Source organism: Patella vulgata, chromosome 2 (assembly GCF_932274485.2).
Source record: "Patella vulgata chromosome 2, xgPatVulg1.2, whole genome shotgun sequence".
In the NCBI taxonomy this organism is placed as follows: domain Eukaryota; kingdom Metazoa; phylum Mollusca; class Gastropoda; family Patellidae; genus Patella; species Patella vulgata.
In genome coordinates, this window is record NC_065880.2 from 84,793,254 (window position 1) to 84,814,201 (window position 20,948).

Sequence of the window (20,948 nt, forward strand, 5' to 3'; positions counted from 1 at the left end):
TGTTCATCCATCAAAAATTCTTGTGGACAGGTGTACATCATTTCTAATAAGGAGCCACAGTGGATAAGTGGGTAAGACGCTGGCTCCCTAGCCTGGAGGTCGGGTGTTCGATCCCTGCATTGGCCAAGAAAGTTCATCAGGGTTTTCCGACTTGGTTTCCCCTTTGTCAGTGTTGCAGAACGAGGGACCTGACAAGGACAGCTGTCTAGTTGTTCGGATAGGACGAAAAACCAAGGTCCTTTGTCATTAGCATGCATGTAAAAGATCCCTTGGTAGTTGGAAATCGATACAAAATTTCTCTCATAGCACTGTATGGCGTATGCCATCTTCATTAGCCCAGTTGGAGTAGGACGCTAAACCCCATTTCATTTTCATTTCTAATAAATACTTCTAAAGTTATTGTTATTTATGTTTGAACTTTTTGTAGAAGTTTGTAAAAACACAAATCTTAATTGCACTTGTGACATTTGTAAGCTTGATGAATATTATATTTGTGGCATGGATTGCTTTACCAGATGATGTGAGTTATTAGCCGATGGAACAGTCTGTTAAGGCGAGTTTTTGGCATGTGATGGACGGAACTGTGGGTAACCCACTAGAAACATTAACGCTGATTGGTCAAAAGCCACTTGTATGACCTCTGACGCGACCTTCCACTACAACCAGTCAGATCTTTGTGTAGTAGAGGCCATCGAAAGTATAAAAAAACGAAACGAAATATAGATCTGTATTTTAATCAGATACATAAACCTGTAATGGTAAATCTCTTTGATCTTTGGGGTATATTCTATGCCCGGAATAACTTGAGGTCTGAAAGTCAGGGTGGCTTTGGATATATACAGGGGAATATGGGGTTATTCTTCTGAAAGTTTTCTTTAAACCTGTTTTGCTTATGGGAATTCTGGGATATTCTCATTTTGCGTACATGTAAAAACATAGACGGTTTATAAGCAAGATAAAGTCCTTGACTTCGGTTTTGCTGAGGGGGGGAAAGACTTTAGAAAAACCCTTGACAGAAAAACCCTGGCCTTTCGGCCTCGGTTTTTTCTTTTTCTCAGGTTATTTTTTTCAGTCTTTCTTTCCCCAGCATAATCTCAGTCTCATGCTTTATCCTACACCGAGACCAACCACAAAGGTATTTTGTTTACATCTCTGCACTTAATGACTGTAGAAATCCCAGGGTACAGTGGAGATCACAGAAACTATAGAGGAATCAAGAATGTTGTTTTCCATTAATTGTTATGAAATATTAATTTTATTTTCTGTCTATTTCAGGCGAAGTCTACAGTCTAAGCCTGATGATCATCCCAAGCCATTATTACACAGTGTTCATCACCATAGTTACAGGTTAGTTAAAATTTTTTTTTTTTGTCCCCCGCCTTTCGAAGAAAGCAGGGGACTATTAAAATGGGTTCGTCCGCCTGTCTGTCCGTCCGTCTGTCCGTCCGTCTGTCTGTCCGTCACACTTTTTGGGACACAATAACTCTCTTCCTAATTGAGCTAGAATGTTCAAACTTGGTGTATGTGTTTATTAGGTCAATGCCTTGATGGAGTTCAAAGATGAGCATTTTCCGCTTAGGGTAAGCAGAGATAAGCAATTTGATTGGTTGATGCTTTGGGACACGATAACTCTCTTCCTAATTGGGCTAGAATGTTCAAACTTGGTGTATGTGTTGATTAGGTCAATGCCTTGATGGAGTTCGAAGATGAGCATTTTCCGCTTAGGGTAAGCAGAGATAAGCAATTTGATTGGTTGATGCTTTGGGACACGATAACTTTTAATTGAGCTAGAATGTTCAAACTTGGTGTATGTGTTTATTAGGTCAATGCCTTGATGGAGTTCGAAGATGAGCATTTTCCGCTTAGGGTAAGCAGAGATAAGCAATTTGATTGGTTGATACTTTGGGGCACGATAACTCTCTTCCTAATTGAGCTAGAATGTTCAAACTTGATGTATGTGTTGATTAGGTCAATGCCTTGATGGAGTTCGAAGATGAGCATTTTCCGCTTAGGGTAAGCAGAGATAAGCAATTTGATTGGTTGATGCTTTGGGACACGATAACTTTAGTTCTAATTAAGTGAGATTGATGAAACTTGGTGTATAGTTTCATTACAGTAATACCTTGACTAAGTTTGATAATGAGCATTTTCTGCTCAGGGTAAGCAGCAATTTGATTGGTTGATACTTTGGGGCACGATAACTCTCTTCCTAATTGAGCTAGAATGTTCAAACTTGGTGTATGTGTTGATTAGGTCAATGCCTTGATGGAGTTCGAAGATGAGCATTTTCCGCTTAGGGTAAGCAGAGATAAGCAATTTGATTGGTTGATGCTTTGGGACACGATAACTTTAGTTCTAATTAAGTGAGATTGATGAAACTTGGTGTATAGTTTCATTACAGTAATACCTTGACTAAGTTTGATAATGAGCATTTTCTGCTCAGGGTAAGCAGAGCGATACGCAATTTGATTGGTCGAGACTTTGGAAAACAATAACTCTCCTACTTTGATTGTTAGACTATAAGTAAAGATATACTGTTTGATTGTTCAATACTTTGTAAAAGATAATTTGTGATAAATTTATATGTGTCCTCTAATTATTTTCCTATTTCGGCGGGGGACATCAGCCTCACTGTTGGCTTGTTTTTCCACAGAAAGATTCAAGGCTCATTCTGGTAGAATCTATCTGGGATCACGTGGCTAAGTGGGAAAGACGCTGCCTGGAGGTCGGGTGTTTGATCCCTGCATTGGCTGAGAAAGTTCATCCCTTGTCAGTGATGCAGGACAGAGCCTGACAAGGACAGCTGTCTAGTCCTTCGGATAAGACGGAAAACCGACAATACATGTTTACATTGGAATGCACGTAAAAGATCCATTGGCAATTTGAATTTGATATGAGAGAAGGCGATAGTGCCGCTGCCCAGGCAAAATTTCCCTCATAGCACACTGTATGGTGTATGCCCGTCTTCATTAGCCCAGTATAGGAGCAGAACAATAGGACGTTAAACCCCATTTCATTTCATTTCATTTGATTTATCTTGGTAACTGTTTTTAAAACGATAAACCACTGGCGATAGGATAAGATGTTTTGCCACTGTACTTGATGATATCTGGGAGTCACAGCGGCTAAGTGGGTAAAATGTGGGTCGCTAGTTTGGAGGTCGCGTGTTCAATTCTTGTATTGGCCGAGTAAGTGCATCAGGATTTTCTGGCATGATTTCCCTTTGTCAGTGGTGCAGGATGGAGGGCCTGACAAGGACAGCTGTCTAGTCGTTCGGATGGGACTAAAAACAGGTTTGGTGTATACATTGGCGTACATGTTAAAGATCCCTTGGCAGTTAGAATTTAATATAAGAATAGGCCATAGTGCAGCTGCCTGGGCAAAATTTCCCCCATAGCACACTGTATGTCATATGCCCGTCTTCATTAGCTCAGTCCAAGCTGAACAGTAGGACGTTACACGGTAACCCGGGTATCATTTAATTTTATGTATCTAGGACTAATTTCTTTCACATTCGTTTAATATCAAATCACTCAAAATCATCTAATTTGTACTTGTGTCCACTCGACACAAACCAGCTCCATTCTCTCAAAATTACCAAAGGACAGTGTTGAGTGTTGACATAATTAAACCCTTTCCATTCCTTAACAATACCTGACAATACATTAACCCAGTTCCATTCCTTTTCAATAACTGTCTCATCATAACCTCATTCCATTTCTTTACAATACCTGGCAGTACATTAAACCTCATTCCATTCCTTTACAATACCTGACAATACATTAACCTCATTCCATTCCTTTACAATAATTAACCCCTCATTCCATTCCTTAACAATACCTGGCAATACATTAACCCCACATTCAATTCCTTTACAATACCTGACAGTAAACCTGTTCCATTTCTTTACGTCAATACCTGGCAATTCATTAACACCTCATTCCATTCCTTTACAATACCCGACAGTTCATTAACCCCTCATTCCAATCCTTATTAACAATACCTGGCAATACATTAACCCCACATTCAATCCCTTTCCAATACCTGACAGTACATTAACCCCACATTCTATTAAACCAGTCCCATTCCTTTACAATACCTGTCTCACATCTACATGGTACTAATAAAAGTTTATATACCTTTAAAGTAATCAATACATCTACACAAATAAACATATTATTTATTTATATCATCTGCTGTTTTCATCTCATATATTCCCACCTGTACTGTCCATATACATGATTGACTTTAAACCATAGCTTCATTATATAAACTCTGTAAATTATTCTGAACTCGGAGAAGATTATGGATTAAGCAGTTGATGGACAAAAATACTCCCCATAATTGATAATTTAAAACATATTGTATTTAAACATTTTTTGGATTTAACTGAAAAATTAATTTGTATTCATTTATTTTTTCGTCTTAAGATAGGTATCTTTATATGAATATTCAACAAGCATTTTTCTTTTATTCTGAGTCTGAGTAGGAGGTTGGATGGCCGAATGGTTAGCGTGTGCGCTTTGTATCATAAGACCTGTCATTGAGTCAACTGGCGGGGTTTCGATTCCCCGGTTGTACGTGACAAGGAGTAGGGTCGCCTGTCCAACCTCGTGGGTTTTCACCGGGTCCTCCGGTTTCCTCCCACTGCTTAAGACCCCTACCCGCAAACGATTTATGGAAATAAAATTGAACCATGTGTTAGTCCCGAAATGACTTAGTTTGCGTCGAGTGGACGTTAAACCCCATTTTGTTTAGGTTAGTTGTTTGTTTATAATTTTTCATGGATTTTGCGTACTTGTTTTCAGCTTTTGATGCAATTTGTTTTAATTTTAGTTCAAACAGCACGCCATTACACAGTGGTAGATCTTCCCCAACACCATCAGATAATACTCTAACTGCTGGACGGGGTGGTTACACGGGTAATTCAACAGAGAGAAGTATTTATAGTCTGGGCTCAGCTTCCTCTTTAGATGTAAGTTTTTTTATATTAAAAAATATTGTAATATAATTAGGGAGTTGGGGTGGTCTAGTGGTTTAACGCTTTGGTGTGAAATCACAAGGTCTGTCATTGAGTTAAGGGGCATGATTTCATTTCCCGCTTGTACGTTGACAAGTAGTTTGGTCACCTGTCAAACATTGTGGGTGTTCTCCTGTTCGGGTGGTACTAAAAACCGAGGTTCCATGTACACATTGGCATGCATGTAAAAGATCCCTTGGCAGTTGGAATTCCATACAAGAGTCAGCCATGGTGCTGCTGCCCGGGCAAAATTTCCCTCATAGCACACTGCATGGCATATGCCTGTCTTCATTAGCCCAGTTGGACAGAACAGTGGTACATTAAACCTTGTTTCATTTTTATATGCCCACATTGAAATGTGGTCATATATTGTTGTTGCCCCTGTCCGGAGGTCCGGCGGTCCGGCGTCCACAATTGCTTGTGGACGCTCTATAGGCTAAAATTAATATCCGATTGACTTTAAATTTATACACGGTGTTTAAGGTCATGAGACGAAGAAGCCTATTGATTTTCGATAATTACTGTCGGAGTTATGGCCCTTGATCACTTGGAAAAATCTTGTGGACGCTCTAGTGGCTAAAGTTAATATTCGATTGACTTTAAATTTATACACAGTGTTTAAGGTCTTGAGACGAACAAGTATATTGATTTTCAATGAATCTTTATGACTTGAACAGCTAAATCCACGATGTTAAAAGTTTTGTATACTAAACATTAGCATGGGGCAGAACTTTATAAAAACCAAACAAATTCTAATGGTTTTCTGATAATTACTTAATGAGTTGTTACTCTTAATCAGATTTTAATGTATTATCAATATTTCATTACCGAAAAAAGTAAAAATATGCAACAACTCTTGTTGACTGCCCGGACAATTTAGCTGCTGTGGGCGTATGTTTTGTTGCCTGGCAACCTATCCTATTTCATTTCATGGCTTCTTCTATGATAGGGGGGTTGGATGGCTGAATGTTTAGCACATGTACGCTGTATCATAAGGGCTGCCATTGAGTCAGCTGGTATGGTTTCGAATCCCCAGTTGTATGTGACAAGGAGTAGGGTCGCCTGTCCCACCTCATGGGTTTTCTCCGGGTCCTCCGGTTTCCTCCCACTGCTAAAGACCCCTACATGCAAGCGAATTATTGAAATAAAATTGAACCATATGTTAGTCTCAAAATTGAGTGGACGTTAAACCCCATCTCTCTCTCTCTTCTAGGATATCGATCGCCAAGCATCATCAAAAGTAACAGAAAATTTTGATTATATCCAGTCGGTGCTATTTAAAGATGAGAATGAAGATGATTGGTCAAGATCGAAAAGTTCACCAGTTACCAAAGGAACACAGTTTAATACACAGAGAGAGTGCCAGGAATGGGCGTCACAATTTCCACATATCAGGTAACGTTAATAAGACCATTGACCTAACTAATGTGTATGACTTTACATTTGTTGTTTATCTTCCGTATTCAAAGTCCTTTAAATTGGGGGGGTTGGATGGCTTGATGGTTAGCCCATGCATGCTGTATCATTAAGTCTGTCATTGAGTCAACTGGCATGGTTTCGAATCCGCGGTTGTACGTGACAAGGAGTAGGGTCGCCTGTCCAACCTCGTGGGTTTTCTCCGGGTCCTCCGGTTTCCTCCCATTGCTAAGCAAGCAAATTATGGAAATAAAATAGAACCATATGTTAGTCCCGAAATGACCTAGTTTGTGTTGAGTGGACTTTTAACCCCATTTCTCTCTCTCTCATCCACAGATTTGTCTTCTAGGTTTCTGTTTTTTTATGAGGGGGTTGTATCATAGGGTCTGTCATTGAGTCAACTGCTCGTTATGCCCCATCTTGCACACTTTGCAGCATCTCCTGCACTTACTGCTTGATGTGCAGTATCTCCTGTACTTACTGCTAGGTTTGCAGTATCTCCTGCCCTTGCTTCTAGGTATGCAGCATCTCCTGCACTTGCTGCTAGGTGTGCGGCATTTTCCTGCACTTACTGCCCAGTGTTCATTATCCCAGCACTTGCTGCTAGGTGTGCGGCATCTCCCGCACTTACTGCTAAGTATGCAGCATCTCCTGCACTTACTGTTAGGGAATAGATTCTATCTACATGGTAATTTCTACAATGAGAAATTAACGATAATGGTACTTGATAAATAACACCACCTTTATCTGATTTTCATAAAGATAGAGTAAAATGATAGTAGTAATTGGTTGACCACCTTAAAGCTTTGATGAGCCATTTCCTTTAATTATATGAAACATGAAACCTTTCTTTTGAATGGGATGTCTTTACTAAATCGCCAATTTTTTTCTATCTAAAGGAAAATTAATAGACTTTTTGGATTGCCTATAAGACTATTATTGTTATTCTTAGTCTATTATATATGTAGCCATAGAACTCGAATACTAACAGGATGCCCACTGTGTGACCTATAACGATAATGACACAGTTGTGTAATTACTATTATAACCTTATTTTATATAATCAAATTAATTTAAGTGCTTCATGTGTGCTGTGAGAAAAAAAAAGAAGGTTAGATGATCCACTGATAATTAAACTGCGATGCACTTAAATTAATTTGATTGTTGAAAATAAAGTTATATTAATAACTGTGTCATCACCATTATACTTCAATATTAAACTGTGACTGAGTGAGTGAGATTATCAAATTACTGGTCTGAATCCGATTCAGGGGCAAATAACTCGTCTTAAAACGATACTTTATCAGTACTTTTAATACTAAAGGTGAGCCACTAAGCCACGGACAAAATGTGGGGTCATACATTTAGTCAACCAATCACAAGACTCACTAATTCTCACTAGACAATCGAGTCTATATATTATATGACATCATTTTTTTAATCATCAGGGGGGTCTGGATGGCCGAATGGTTAGCGTGTGCGTGTTGTATCATAAGGTCTGTCATTGAGTCAACTGGCTTGGTTTTGATTCCCAGGTTGTACGTGATAAGAAGTAGGGTAGCCTGTCCAACCTTGTGGGTTTTCTGTGTCCTCCGGTTTCCTCCCACTGCTAAAGACCCCATCGCGCAAGCGATTTATTGAAATAAAATTGAACCATATGTTAGTCCTGAAATGACCTAGTTTGTGTTGGAAGGAACGTTAAACCCCATTTCTCTCTCTTTTTTAACTGTCCTCATAGACTCGATTGACTAACTAGTCTAGTGATGATCAAAGCATTTCAAAAAGTTTTTGCATTCTTGTCTATTAGTGTTTAACGTCTGCTTCCACTGAAGGTGATATTGCAGATATATTGACTTATTTTAGTATGCTCAGCGCATGCAGCAGTCTTTCCTGTTAGGGGGAAACCAGAGTAAAACCCCAGAGGTTGAGAAGGTGCCCCTATATCCAAGCCACATACGCTCACACCAGCGATCGAAACGACGACCACTAGACCATCCCAACCCCCCTAAATTTTTGCAGTCTGTATCATATGATTTGATTGTTAAGTTGAGCTGGAATCGACCAATCACAAACTGTGCATGACTTAAATTGCCCTATAAAGAAATATCTTTATATTTATTAAAAACAAAACAAATTATGGTCGCTATTATATAAATTAAGTTTTTTTATGTTCTTGTATTTTAGGATATTGGGGTCACAAATCGAAGGCCCGGATTTACAGTTACATCAGACTAAGGAACTTGGTTTTCAGTGTATTGAACGAGAAGATTCTCCTACCTCCATGCACCTCGATATCTATGATGTTCATGACCCTGACAACAATGACAACATCGATTCCCATGTAACCAAGTAAGATAAACAACGGCCATTTGTAATTTTAATGCGAGTATCAATTAATGACGCAGGCTTGCTAACAAGAAGATCTCGTGTTTGCTCCCGGTGCAATCTGATTTAAATACAAATCTTTTTTTTTTTATATAATTTCGATGGCCTCTACTACATGGATATCTGACCGGTTGTAGTCGACGTTTGTGTCAGAGGTCATACTAGCGGCTTTTGACCCTATCATGTCAGACATGAGAATTGATGTTTCTAGTGGGTTACCCACAGTTCTGTGCATCTTACGCCAAAACTTGCCATAACAAACCGTTTCATTAGCTAATCCCTGATATCATCCACAACGCGGGTTATATAACAACTCTTCCAGATCGTAGTGTAGTAAAGACAAGTAAAACGAAATTTTAAACTATAAAAACGAAACGGAATAGGATCTGTGTTTTAACCAGACTGCTCCTGGTGTTGTCTGAGAAAGTTCCTTAGTATTTTCTGACATGGGTTCAGTTTGTCAGTCCTGTTCAAGACGGACAGTCTGACTGTCTCGTGTTTGCTCTCGGTGTTGTCCGAAAAAGTTCCTCAGTAATGAAAACTGAGGTCATGTGTACTCTTTGGCGTGCACGTAAAAGAGCCCTAGAATTCAAAACAAGAGTAACAAAATTTACCTCATAGCACACTGTATGCCCATACCCGTCTTTATTAGCCCAGTCAGTGCAGAAAAGTAGGAAGTTAAACCCCATTTTATTTTATTTTATTAACTGCTATCTATGATTGCCACAGATCTCTAAATGATTGTAAAAAATTGTTAGTAATGCACAAGGCTGATCACCATGTGTATTGGGGACATGTTTAGATGCTACTATAGCAGTACAAGCGATTGTTGCACGCAGAAGGTAGATTTATAAAAGAAACAGTTAAATGTCCAAAGTCTTATAAAGGCAAAAATGGATAATCAAGACTTTGTTAATCATCTTGACAGCGGTAACAATGACAATCAAGGCTACAAAGATTTAAAAATAAGGTATTCTCAGCTTGGAGTGAAGCAATTTGACTGAAATTTTCAGCATATTCCCTTTACATTATCTAGTTTTAATTATCATTACGAGAACTGCCAGCCCTTTATCTAATCTTCTGTAATGTATCTTTGAGAATATTGACTTGTTCTAGTTTTGATGAATTAATCCGTGGAAATGGAATTTTACCAAAACATCCTCCTACTGAAGCCACTGCTTTTACTAACATGGACGCCGACACAGATAATGGGTTTGAATTTTTACGGGAAGAAATATTTGCTCAAGATGGTCTGTATGAAGAAATTATTGCCATAGATAGGTAAGTCATTGGTGTGTTCACAGTAATTTTGTCCGAGGGGCAGTTCAGGGGGGTTGGATGGCCGAAGGTTAGCGTGTGTGTGTTGCATCATAAAGTCAGTCTTTAAGTTGACTGGCGTGGTTTCGATTCCCCGGTTGTACTTGACAAGAAAAGGGTCGCCTGTCCAACCTTGTGGGTTTTCTCCATGTTCTCTGGTTTCCTCCCACTGCTAAAGATCCCTAGCGAAATAAAATTGAACCATATGCTAGTACCGAAATGACCTAGTTTGTGTCAAGTGGACGTTATGTACATCCAGTAATTAATGAGACTATTTTAATTTTTAATTTTTCTAAAAAAAAAAAGGATGTCATGCAGCCCTTAACTGACAAGGGATTGACGGAGAACCCAAATATTTGGCCTTAAGCAACTTGTTTTTTATATCATCTTTTGTTTTGGGTTTCAGAGCTGAATTTTTAATTTTTCTAAAAAAAAAAGGATGTCATGCAGCCCTTGTTTAACTGACAAGGAATCAACGGAGAACCCTAATATTTGGCCTTAAACAACTTGTTTTTCGTATCATGTTTTGTTTTGGGTTTCAGAGCTGAAGATAATGTTGAGCCTAAAGTGAAGATGCTGCCCCCTTCAAGGCGTGTTGGTTATCCCCCCATAACACCCAATGCCTGCATCACCAACAGCGTTATGAGTCGACTTTTTGACGATTTATGGAAAATTGTAGGTGGCTTTCTGTATTAATGACTGTACTGGCTTTTATATGAATGTTTGCTCATGGTCTTAAATTGTAAATCAAACTATATTATTTATATTTACTTTCCATTCAACATGATGATAGTTCTTGGGAGCCACGGTGGCCAAGAAAGTTCATCAGGATTTTCTGATGTGGTTTCCCCTTGACAGTGGTGCAGGATGGAGGGCCTGACAAGGATAGCTGTCTAGTTGTTCGCATGGGAAGAAAAACTGAGGTCCCGTGTACACATTGGCGTGCATGTAAAATGTCCCTCGGCAGTTGGAATTTGATATAAGAGTAGGCTGTAGCACTGCTGCTACCTGAGCAAAATTTTCCTCATAGCACAGCACACTACATGGCATATGTCCGTCTTCATTAGCCCAATCAGAGCAGAACAGTAGGACATTGAACCCCATTTCATTTCTTCAAAACATGAAGCCATAGCATACAAATTCTGCTTTAAACTGATGCTGGATCTTCAGGGATGATCTTTTCTCAGTCTTGCCTTTTGGAAAAAAACCCCCTAGAAATCCCATAAAAATCGCATGGGGAATTGATCCAGGGGTTGCACATAGGATTGGCACCCATGGAATGTGCATAAATTCATAGATTTTCAAAACTAGCTGCAACTACTGCTGCCTAGACAACCTCAAGCCATTCAAGCCTAGAACAAGTATATTGGTCTTTAAGTTAAATAGTTCTCATCTGTTCATTCCACTTCAATGGCAGTTTGAGGCACAGTTAACTTTACTATTCTGCTTTACATGGATTAATAATAAATACCAACGATAGTAAGATTGGTTATATCATATACTTGTTGAAAGTTTATCAGTATTGAGACTTGTTTTGTGTGAATAATGACAAATGTCGGATTTATTTTCAGGTAATTGAGTGGATTTGGCCAGTAATTCAAAAGGAATATCCATTTGTAACTGATGGTAAGTTGTTTTTATTTTCTTTAACAGGAATAAAATGGATTTATACAATCTAGATTTACAGGCAGGAATTTTCCTTTTTTCCAATAATAAATTTATCATCCTGGTAATTAATCTCAACATTCTACACACAGAAAACTGTTTACTTTGAGATCTCTGACCTGAATGGGGGGGGGAGGAGAGTTGGTTGGCTGAATGGTTAGTGCGAGCGTGCTGTATCATAAGGACTGTCATTGGCTGGGTTTTGATTCCCCGGTTGTACGTGACAAGGATTAGGGTCGCCTGTCCAACCTCATTGGTTTTCTCTGGGTCCTGTGGTTTCCTCCGACTGCTAAAGACCCCTACGCACAAGTGAATTATTGAAATATAATTGAACCATATTTTATTCCCAAAATGACCTAGTTTGTGTCCAGTGGACGTTAAACCCCATTTCTCTCTCTGTGTCCTGAATGGTTGCCATATTCAAAAATTACTATACTATTTTGTAATGCGTTCTAATCCATTTTATATTTTTCATACACACAAAGACTAAATAAACATTAGCTTCGTGTCTGTACTCAAGGGGAACTAACTGTAGACAGACAACTTCGTATGATATCTCAAAAATAAAAAAAATATGTACTATTTTATTGTAAAGACTTGTTACTATGCAAAGTAGTTCAAGGAATAAAGAGACCTTGATGTAGAATGGGCTGGCTTGTACATAAGAAAGGCAGCCACAGTGGCTCAGTGAGTAATGTACTTGCTAGGTGATAAGGAAGACCGTGGAATTGACCGACAGGTAGTTTCTTCATCCAGTCAATTTCGCTGCTAGTCCTCAGATATAAATGAAATAAGAATGAATACAAGACAATTCACTCATGATTTATTTGAATGTTAGATATTTTAATTTATTTCAGATGTGATGCAGCAAAATTTAGACGCAAATCCCTCGTCACCAAATCATAATAACCAATCTCCTGCCTCCAGACAACCCTCGTTTATTGTTAATAAGGTTAGCTTTATGTGTAGTTTGATCCAGGTATATATACATCATGGTTGTTGTTGATTACATCTATCATTAGATCGAAGAAGGAGACGGGTGTCTGCGACTGGAGGCGTTTACTCGTGGTTCTCTCTCTCGAACTCGTGAAGACTATCTGGTTGATCCTGCCAGTGATCATATGAACAGAACACAGTTTTTATGGGATACAATCACTAGTTTATTCTAAAAGCACGACATTTCGACAAGTATCCTCTTATTGTTATCAAGCACAAAATGTGCTTGATAACGATAAGAGGATGCTTGTCAAAACATCGTGCTTTTAGAATAAACTAGTGATTGTATCCCATAAAAACTGTGTTCTGTTAATGTGTTCCCCGATCGCTAAACGCCACTTAAAGAATAAGTGATCATATGCTTGTCTCAAAGCTTGAGCCATGCAAGTCTCAAGTTCAGGCTTGTTCCTTTTTGTGAGCGAGCTGGAAACTGCGAACAACTCATAATCATCTTTTTTCTGTTTTAGTTTTTAATTTTATAAAGGTACAAGGTATAACTTTTATGGATACAGAATTACTGAATGTATCACTAGGCAATGTTTTGATTAGAATGTTCTCATCTTTATCGTTGTATAGAAATAACAGAAAAGTGTTCCTTGTTCAATTACTAATTAATATCTATCATAGAATTTATAAAAAATGGTTTTTTTTTTTTATAATTTGTAGCCAATCCTGGGAGGTCGAGCGGTAACACATGTTGGTAGTATGTTTGACTCTCAAAAATCGTTTGAGGGAATTTTACAGATCTCTAGTATGCCTATGTATGCCAGGTAAGTAATTTTACAGGTCTCTAGTATGCCTTTTCCGACGTCGGTTTCCCCTTGTCAGTGGTGCAGGACGGAGTGCCTGACAAGGACAGTTGTCTAGTCATTCGGATGCGTTGACTGAATAAGTAAATATCTCAACCAACCATGCAGCCGAAACCTTTTAATTGCGTCACGATTCTACTCACACCACCTCCATTGTCGGGACTGACAGATCTGTGACAGAACTGAATTCCGCCTGACTCGATCACAATTCTGTCAATTCGGGACATTCTGGACTGTGAATCGAGCATCCCCAAAGCCTTTTATTAATCAAGGGAAGTAACTCAACACAAAGCACTAAAGAAGGTTTCAGACCACTATTCCTTAATATGACACTATTGTTGGTTTTAAATAGGAATTTATTGTTTAGAAATTCAATGTTATTTATTTATTTTTTAACAGGGATTCTTTAGATAGTGCAGCCATAGTGGACAAGAGACCAGGATCTAGCATTGTAACACGTCAACGACCAATGAGTCGTAACTTCTCAAATCCTAGATCCATGGTTAAACGTAATCAACAGTTACCTCCCCTCTATAGTAGTGATCGAACTAAGGTAAGTACAATTCACATTAAGTCTTGAACATGTCGAGTAGGAATATTTGCATACAGTAAACTTCTCATAAGTCGGATCTAAGTGGACTGACCAATTTTATCCGAGTTAAGCGAAGATCCGAGTAATCCAAAGACCGAAATTCAGTCTTTGCTCAATTAGAAATAAACTGCAAGAGCTGGATAATAATTCGTTCAAAGGCACATTTCAAGATTTTGTTTGTATATGCGAGTAGATAACTTCCATTTTGGTGCGAGTAGATTACTTCCGTTTTGTTGCCATCTTTGAAAAATGTCCTAACTTTTCCCGGAAAGTGTCTCGTACAGCAGACAGCGAGTTTCAAATTTTCTGGGAAAATTCTATTATTGTGTCACATCAAATAGGCTGATTTGGGTCAAAATGATAGGGGAAAGTATTTTGGGGTTCTGTGCATGGAATACCTAACCGCGTTTTACACCATTGGGACAAAACTGCCTTAGTCAAATTCTGAACATACTGCCGATCCGACTTGGGCAAGGAAAAAATCTGGAATTAGATCAAATGGACCGAACAATTTTGATCCGAGTTGAGCAAAGATCCAACTTAGGAAATGGGTGCCATCATCTGTGAATCCCAACATTGTGAAGCCTTACTCTTTGTTTAATTAGGGCTGAAAATACCTGATTTAAAGATATATAGTGAGTATCATATTCAAAATAACTTTAATCTCGCCTTATTAAGAATCCTCCTTAGAGTAGGGGTTGGGGTTTTTTTTCGCATGAGTTGGGTAAACTTTTTAAGAACCGATAAAAAATTTTGTACAATTCATAAATTGATGTCTGTACGTCGGCAATTTATTGGCAGATTGGTCTAAAATTTTGAATACCATTTAATTTAAACATGCAGGATAGATTTATAGTCAAATCAATTGAAGTCAAAAATTATTATTTTTTTACTAGTGGTGTTATAGCTTTAATTATTTTTGATTATTTTTGCAGGAAGAAGAATCGTCAATGGATGCGTTACATGTTCATGTGAGAAAATTAGTACCTCATAATACTGGTGAGAGTATTTCTCCGCCACCATCATCGGCCATGTATCAACGTAATAATGCTCTACCTCCACTTCACATGGAGGTAAGTTCTATACACACCTGGTGGGGGGTTAGATCATAAGGTCTGTCATTGAATCAAAGGGGCATGGAAGTAATTTCTATGGTCAGTTGCGTATTTGTATCATAAAGTCTGTCATTGAGTCAACTGGTGTGGTTTCAATTCCTGGTTGTACGTGACAAGAAAATAAGGCCGTAGAGCAGGCCGTAGTGTCGCTGTCCTGTCAAATTTATTAGCCCAGTTGGTGCAAAACAGTTGGACGTTAATCCATATTTCATGTCATTTCAGTAAAAAACAGGTGAAACACACCATGGGTCTGATTGATGAACCATATAAAATTACACACTGTGGTGTCTTATCCCACGCTTTAAAGGGTGTAGCGGGAGGTTGATTTCCTGGTTCTACGTGACCTGTCCAACCTCGTGGGTTTTCTCTGGGTCCTCCGGTTTCCTCCCACTGTTAAAGACCCCTACAAGCAAGCGAATTATTGAAATAAATTTAAACCATATGTTAGTCCTGAAATGACCTTGTTTGTGTCGAGTGGATGTTAAACCCCATCTCTCTCTCTTTCTCGCTCTCTCTCTCTCTCCCTATGTACAAGCAAATTATTGAAATAAAATTGAACCATATGTTAGTCAAACCCATCTCTCTCTCTCTTTCTCTCTCTCTCTCTTAAACCCAAATTCTTAGTTTCATATTTTTTAGAAAAAGTAAAATATAATGATTGTTTTATATTGTAGAAAAGTAAAACGTACTATAATCGTGCTAGTAGTGCTATACATGTAGATAATAAAGATGGAAGAAATAATTTCTACACCAATCGTGCTAATTTACATGTTGAAAGACCAAGTACCACCAACGAGATGAGGGTAAGTTCATTTCATTAAATATCTTATATGTTGATTCCCGCATTTTAGATCATGGTTCCCACATTTTAGATCATGATTTCTGCATTATAGATCATGCTTCCCTCATTTAAGATCATGCTTCTCTTATTATAGATCATGCTTCCCTCATTTGAGATCATTCTTCCCTCATTTGAGATCATTCTTCCCTCATTTTAGATCATGCTTCTCTGATTTTAGATCCTGCTTCCCTCATTTTAGATCTTGCTTCCCTCCTTATACATCATGGTAACCACATTTTAGATCATGCTTCCCTCATTTTAGATTACTCTTCCCTCATTTGAGATCATTCTTCCCTCATTTTAGATCCTGCTTCTCTGATTTTAGATCCTGCTTCCCTCATTTTAGATCTTGCTTCCCTCCTTATATATCATGGTAACCACATTTTAGATCATGCTTCCCTCATTTTAGATTACTCTTCCCTCATTTTAGATCGTGCTTCTCTGATTTTAGATCATGCCTCTCTCATTTTAGATCATTCTTCCCTCATTTTAGATCGTGCTTCCCTCATTTTAGATCGTGCTTCCCTCATTTAGATCATACTTCCCTCATTTAGATCATACTTCCCTCATTTTAGATCGTGCTTCCCTCATTTTAGTTTGCACTTCTTTCATTTTCAGTTATGATTCTTATGAAATTATGGCTTTATTCTTATTTTTTTCAGTCTGATAATTTATCGATAGCAAATTTACGTCGATCTTCAACTCCCCTTGGTCAGAATAGATCTCATTTAATAGGTGAGTTAATGTAATTATACAAATAAAATAATAAGGTTATATAAGATTATAATCTGGATCTAGTTTCTACTAAACAGGAAACGGGACTTTCTCTTAGAACTGAACCCACATGACCAATTCCCTGCTGTTGCGATTAATGTTGAAAAGCTTAGTTTGTGTGAAATTAGTCGGCCAATGATAACAATGGCTCATGATTACTATCTAAATGTAGCACTGGTTAAAGAGATGATGGTGCTAATATACGTTTTGATCCATGAATAAAAGTCTTATAATGTTATATAGTTGTACGGATGAGACGAAAAATTTGATGTCCTGTGTACTCATTCGCATGCCTGTAAAAGAACCCTTGGCAGCTGGAATTTGATTATAAGAGTAGAACGTTGTGCCGCTATCCGGTCAAAATTCCCCTCATAGCACACTGTATGACATATGCCCTTCTTCATTGGCCCAGGGGGGTACGATGGCTGAATGGTTAGCACATGCGCGCTGTATCATAAGGCCTGTCATTGAGTTAACTGGCGTAGTTTTGAATCCCCGGTTGTACGTGACAAGGAATAGGGTCGTCTGTCTAACCCCGTGGGTTTTCCCCAGGTCCTCCGGTTTCCAACCACTGCTAAAGACCCCTATGCGCAAGCGAATTACTGAAATAAAATTAAACCATATGTTAGTCCCGAAATGACCTAGTTTGTGTTGAGTGGACGTTAAACCCCATTTCTCCTCTCATTAGCCCAGTCGGAGAGAACAGTTCGGCATTAAACCCTATCTCATTTCATTTATAATATTATATGTTTGTTGCAGGTAATAAAATGTTTATAAATGGAAGTGGTTTACAGCCGTCCAGTGATTATCCACATCTACAGCCCGATATATTGGAGGATCACGAGGGTTCCATAGAGGAGGGGATACAACATAATAATCATTGGCGTAAGTAGCGACAAGTTAATCTTTCCTAATCAGTTTATTTTTTATAAACAATATTTTATTTCATTTGAAATTGGATTAGGGAACAGGCTAGGCCTATGTTGATTCCTCTCCAGGAAGTAAGTAGTTACAGTTTCTGTATCATTATTTCAGGATGGGTTTCTGTTAAAGAGGTATTATCACTGTCTCCAAGAAAATAACTAGAGATAATTTTGGAATGATATCATATTTAATATGATGTTAAGCCAAATAACTGAAAATCTCAGTACTAATTAACCTACTTGCAAAGATGTGTTTAAAAACGCCTTGGAAACCACTAAATAAAGCAGACTCTCGTGAATAGTTTAAAAGTATATCTCATATTTCGCATACAAATAAATTTTCTGCCCTGTAAAGATCTCAAAAGCTGTAATGCCTCTTTAAACTAAATATATGGCGATGAATTTATATAAGCTATGGCTTGTTTTCAGATCCACAATATCAGTATTGTAAATAATCATGTTATAATAAAAATAAAATATTGTTTAAACCAGACTAAAATGTATTTACCTGAAAGTGGTGTATAGATATATAATAATCTGTCTATACCGACATGTAATTTACCTGCATCTCACATGTCAACACTCGCAAAAAGTAATTTATTTCTATTCTATGTAAACTAGTAATTCATTTCTATTCTATGTAAACTGGTAATTTATTTCTGTTCTATTTACACTAGTAATTTATTTCTATTCTATTTTCACTAGTAATTCATTTCTTTATTATAACTATTCTATTTACATTAGTAATTCATTTCTTTATAGGACTTTATTTATTTATTCCATAGGATAATGCTCAATTGTTAGTTCTGAACATGTCAAAAGTGTAACACTTGTTGATTAATTTGCATGGGACAAAAAAAAAACCCAACAACGCGATATTAAAAGTTAATGGAAAAGCCATTCAAGCATTTTATCAAACCATCAATAAACTTTTGACTCGAATGTCACTTTGAGTCATTACTCAGAAATTTTTCAGTACCATCTGAATTTTAGGACCGTCAATTGAGCATCTCGCCATATTCTCTGCTATATTTATATTATATATTCTAGTAAAATCTATCTGTAATCTGTTCACCTTCAGTTATGACTAGTTTTAATTTCTCCTTTATATATATGTCTAAATATTCTTATTTTTATCACTAAACTTTACAGGAACTTTTTCTTGGGAGAACTATTGAAACTGGGTAATTTTGACAACTTTTACAGAGTTCTAGCACACGACTTGAAAAAGTTTTTTGCACGTTAGCAGATTTTCTGTTAGTCAGAATAAAATCAAGCATTGTCTTTGGAAAATTGGGTGTCAAAATCTTTTCAGTTTAACACACAATCTGCTAATATAACAACGAAATGAAAGACTTGACCATTTAAGGCGTGATTACTTGATAAGTAGCTTAAAATCAAATCTCGGAGTAAATTAGGACAGTTTTAAGAAACTGTCTTCATTGCATAATTTAAAATCTGTCATTTAGAGGATTATTAAACACTAACAAACTACAATATTGTGAAATTTGAATGGCTAAAAGCTATATCAGTCCAAAGTGGTTCCTTTTCATTTAGTATTTACTATTTACAAAGACATGAATTGAAATTGTCAATATTTGAGGGGGGTGAATGGCTGAATGGTTAGCGCGTCTTTGAGTCAACTGGCATGGTTTCGATTCCCTGGTTGTACGTGACAAGGAGTAGGGTTGCCTGTCCAACCTCGAGGGTTTTCTCCAGGTCCTCTGGTTTCCTCCCACTGATAAAGACCCCTACGCGCAAGCAAATTATTGAAGTAAAATTGAACCATATATTAGTCCCAAAATAGTTTGAGTCGAGTGGACATTAAACCCCATTTCTCTCTTTCTCTGGGTCGTCTGGTTTCCTTCCACTGCTAAAGACAGCTACACGCAAGCACATTATTGAAGTAAAATTGAACCATATATTAGTCCCAAAATGACCTGGTTTGTGTTGAGTGGACATTAACCCCCTCCCTCTCTCTCTCTCTGTCAATATTTGGCATCCACTGTCCACAATATAGTCAATACGAACCAGAGCCACATATCTTTTTTGGTGTGCCGCGATTTAATCCTTTTGAATCCAAGCCAGAGCCAGGATATATTCCGATATCTTTACTGACAAGTTATGCCAATATGACCAGCTCTTGAAACCAGCCAACCTGTAATCGAGATTTGATTTTAAGTTTTCAAGGATATCGTCAAAAGGGTCTTTGGTCGAATCTTATGTTATATATTTTATGCACTTTGTTGATTTTTGGTGATAGTTGAAATTGCAGTGACACTTTTTTGAAAATGTTAAAAATCACATAAATGATTATTTAATATTTTGGTCAAAAATATCCGAAAATGTTTGTTGTCTTTTGTGCATATTTTGATATTTTGTCCATCAGCAGATAGTCACGATGTGTAGGTTCTGTTTTTAGTATGTTCAAAAGTTGACTTTTAAAAGTAAGATGACCTAATCTTCCTGACGGTCAAACATCAAAATAGCCATAAAAAATGCAGCGAAAGAATCAAACTTTTCAGATTAATATAAATGACAGAGATGAACAGTATAAGATAAAATGTAATTAATCAATTGCTCGTCTGTATGGGCTGATTACTACTCGTACATAGATAGGAGGGTGGATGGCCGAATGATTTAACCAGTGCATGCTAGATCATCAGGGCTGTCATTGAGTCAAATGGCATGGTTTCAATTCCCCACTTGTACGTGAAAGGAGTATGGTGGCCTGTCCAAATTCATGGGATTTCTCTGATTTCCTCCCGCTGCTAAAGACCACTATGTGCAAGTGAATTATTGAAATAAAATTGAACCAAATGATGATATCACCTACTAGCTCGTATCAAGTGGATGTTAAACCCCATTTCTCTTTCTCTCAAGGTAGTTGATTTTTTTTAGCTCCTTTTGGGAGCCTTGACGAAAAGGTTACAGACCTATTTCTCCCTTTTCAGTACTCAATGGTGAAGGACCTAAAAGAAAGCTTGACAGTAAGGTGGAAACAGCACTGTCCGAGCAAAATTTGTTTCATGATACACTGCATGGCGTATGCCTGTTTTCCATAGACGTATTGGTGCAGCAGTGTAGGACATTAA

General features: G+C 37.7%; 1 protein-coding gene across 3 annotated transcripts in view; it reads left to right on the forward strand.

Moving 5' to 3' along the window:
* LOC126812469 (protein FAM149B1) overlaps positions 1-20,948 on the forward strand; it is a 79,115-nt gene that overhangs the window by 54,413 nt on the left and 3,754 nt on the right. For all 3 annotated transcript variants that reach the window (XM_056098964.1, XM_056098963.1, XM_050538877.2), the window contains 14 exons: positions 1,276-1,347; positions 4,837-4,975; positions 6,234-6,415; positions 8,621-8,785; positions 9,938-10,102; positions 10,681-10,813; positions 11,710-11,764; positions 12,661-12,755; positions 13,466-13,569; positions 14,008-14,161; positions 15,136-15,273; positions 15,990-16,118; positions 16,819-16,891; positions 17,690-17,815. In XM_056098964.1, coding sequence (XP_055954939.1) covers positions 1,276-1,347; positions 4,837-4,975; positions 6,234-6,415; positions 8,621-8,785; positions 9,938-10,102; positions 10,681-10,813; positions 11,710-11,764; positions 12,661-12,755; positions 13,466-13,569; positions 14,008-14,161; positions 15,136-15,273; positions 15,990-16,118; positions 16,819-16,891; positions 17,690-17,815 — 1,730 coding nt within the window. The remainder of the gene's footprint in view (positions 1-1,275; positions 1,348-4,836; positions 4,976-6,233; positions 6,416-8,620; positions 8,786-9,937; positions 10,103-10,680; positions 10,814-11,709; positions 11,765-12,660; positions 12,756-13,465; positions 13,570-14,007; positions 14,162-15,135; positions 15,274-15,989; positions 16,119-16,818; positions 16,892-17,689; positions 17,816-20,948) is intronic.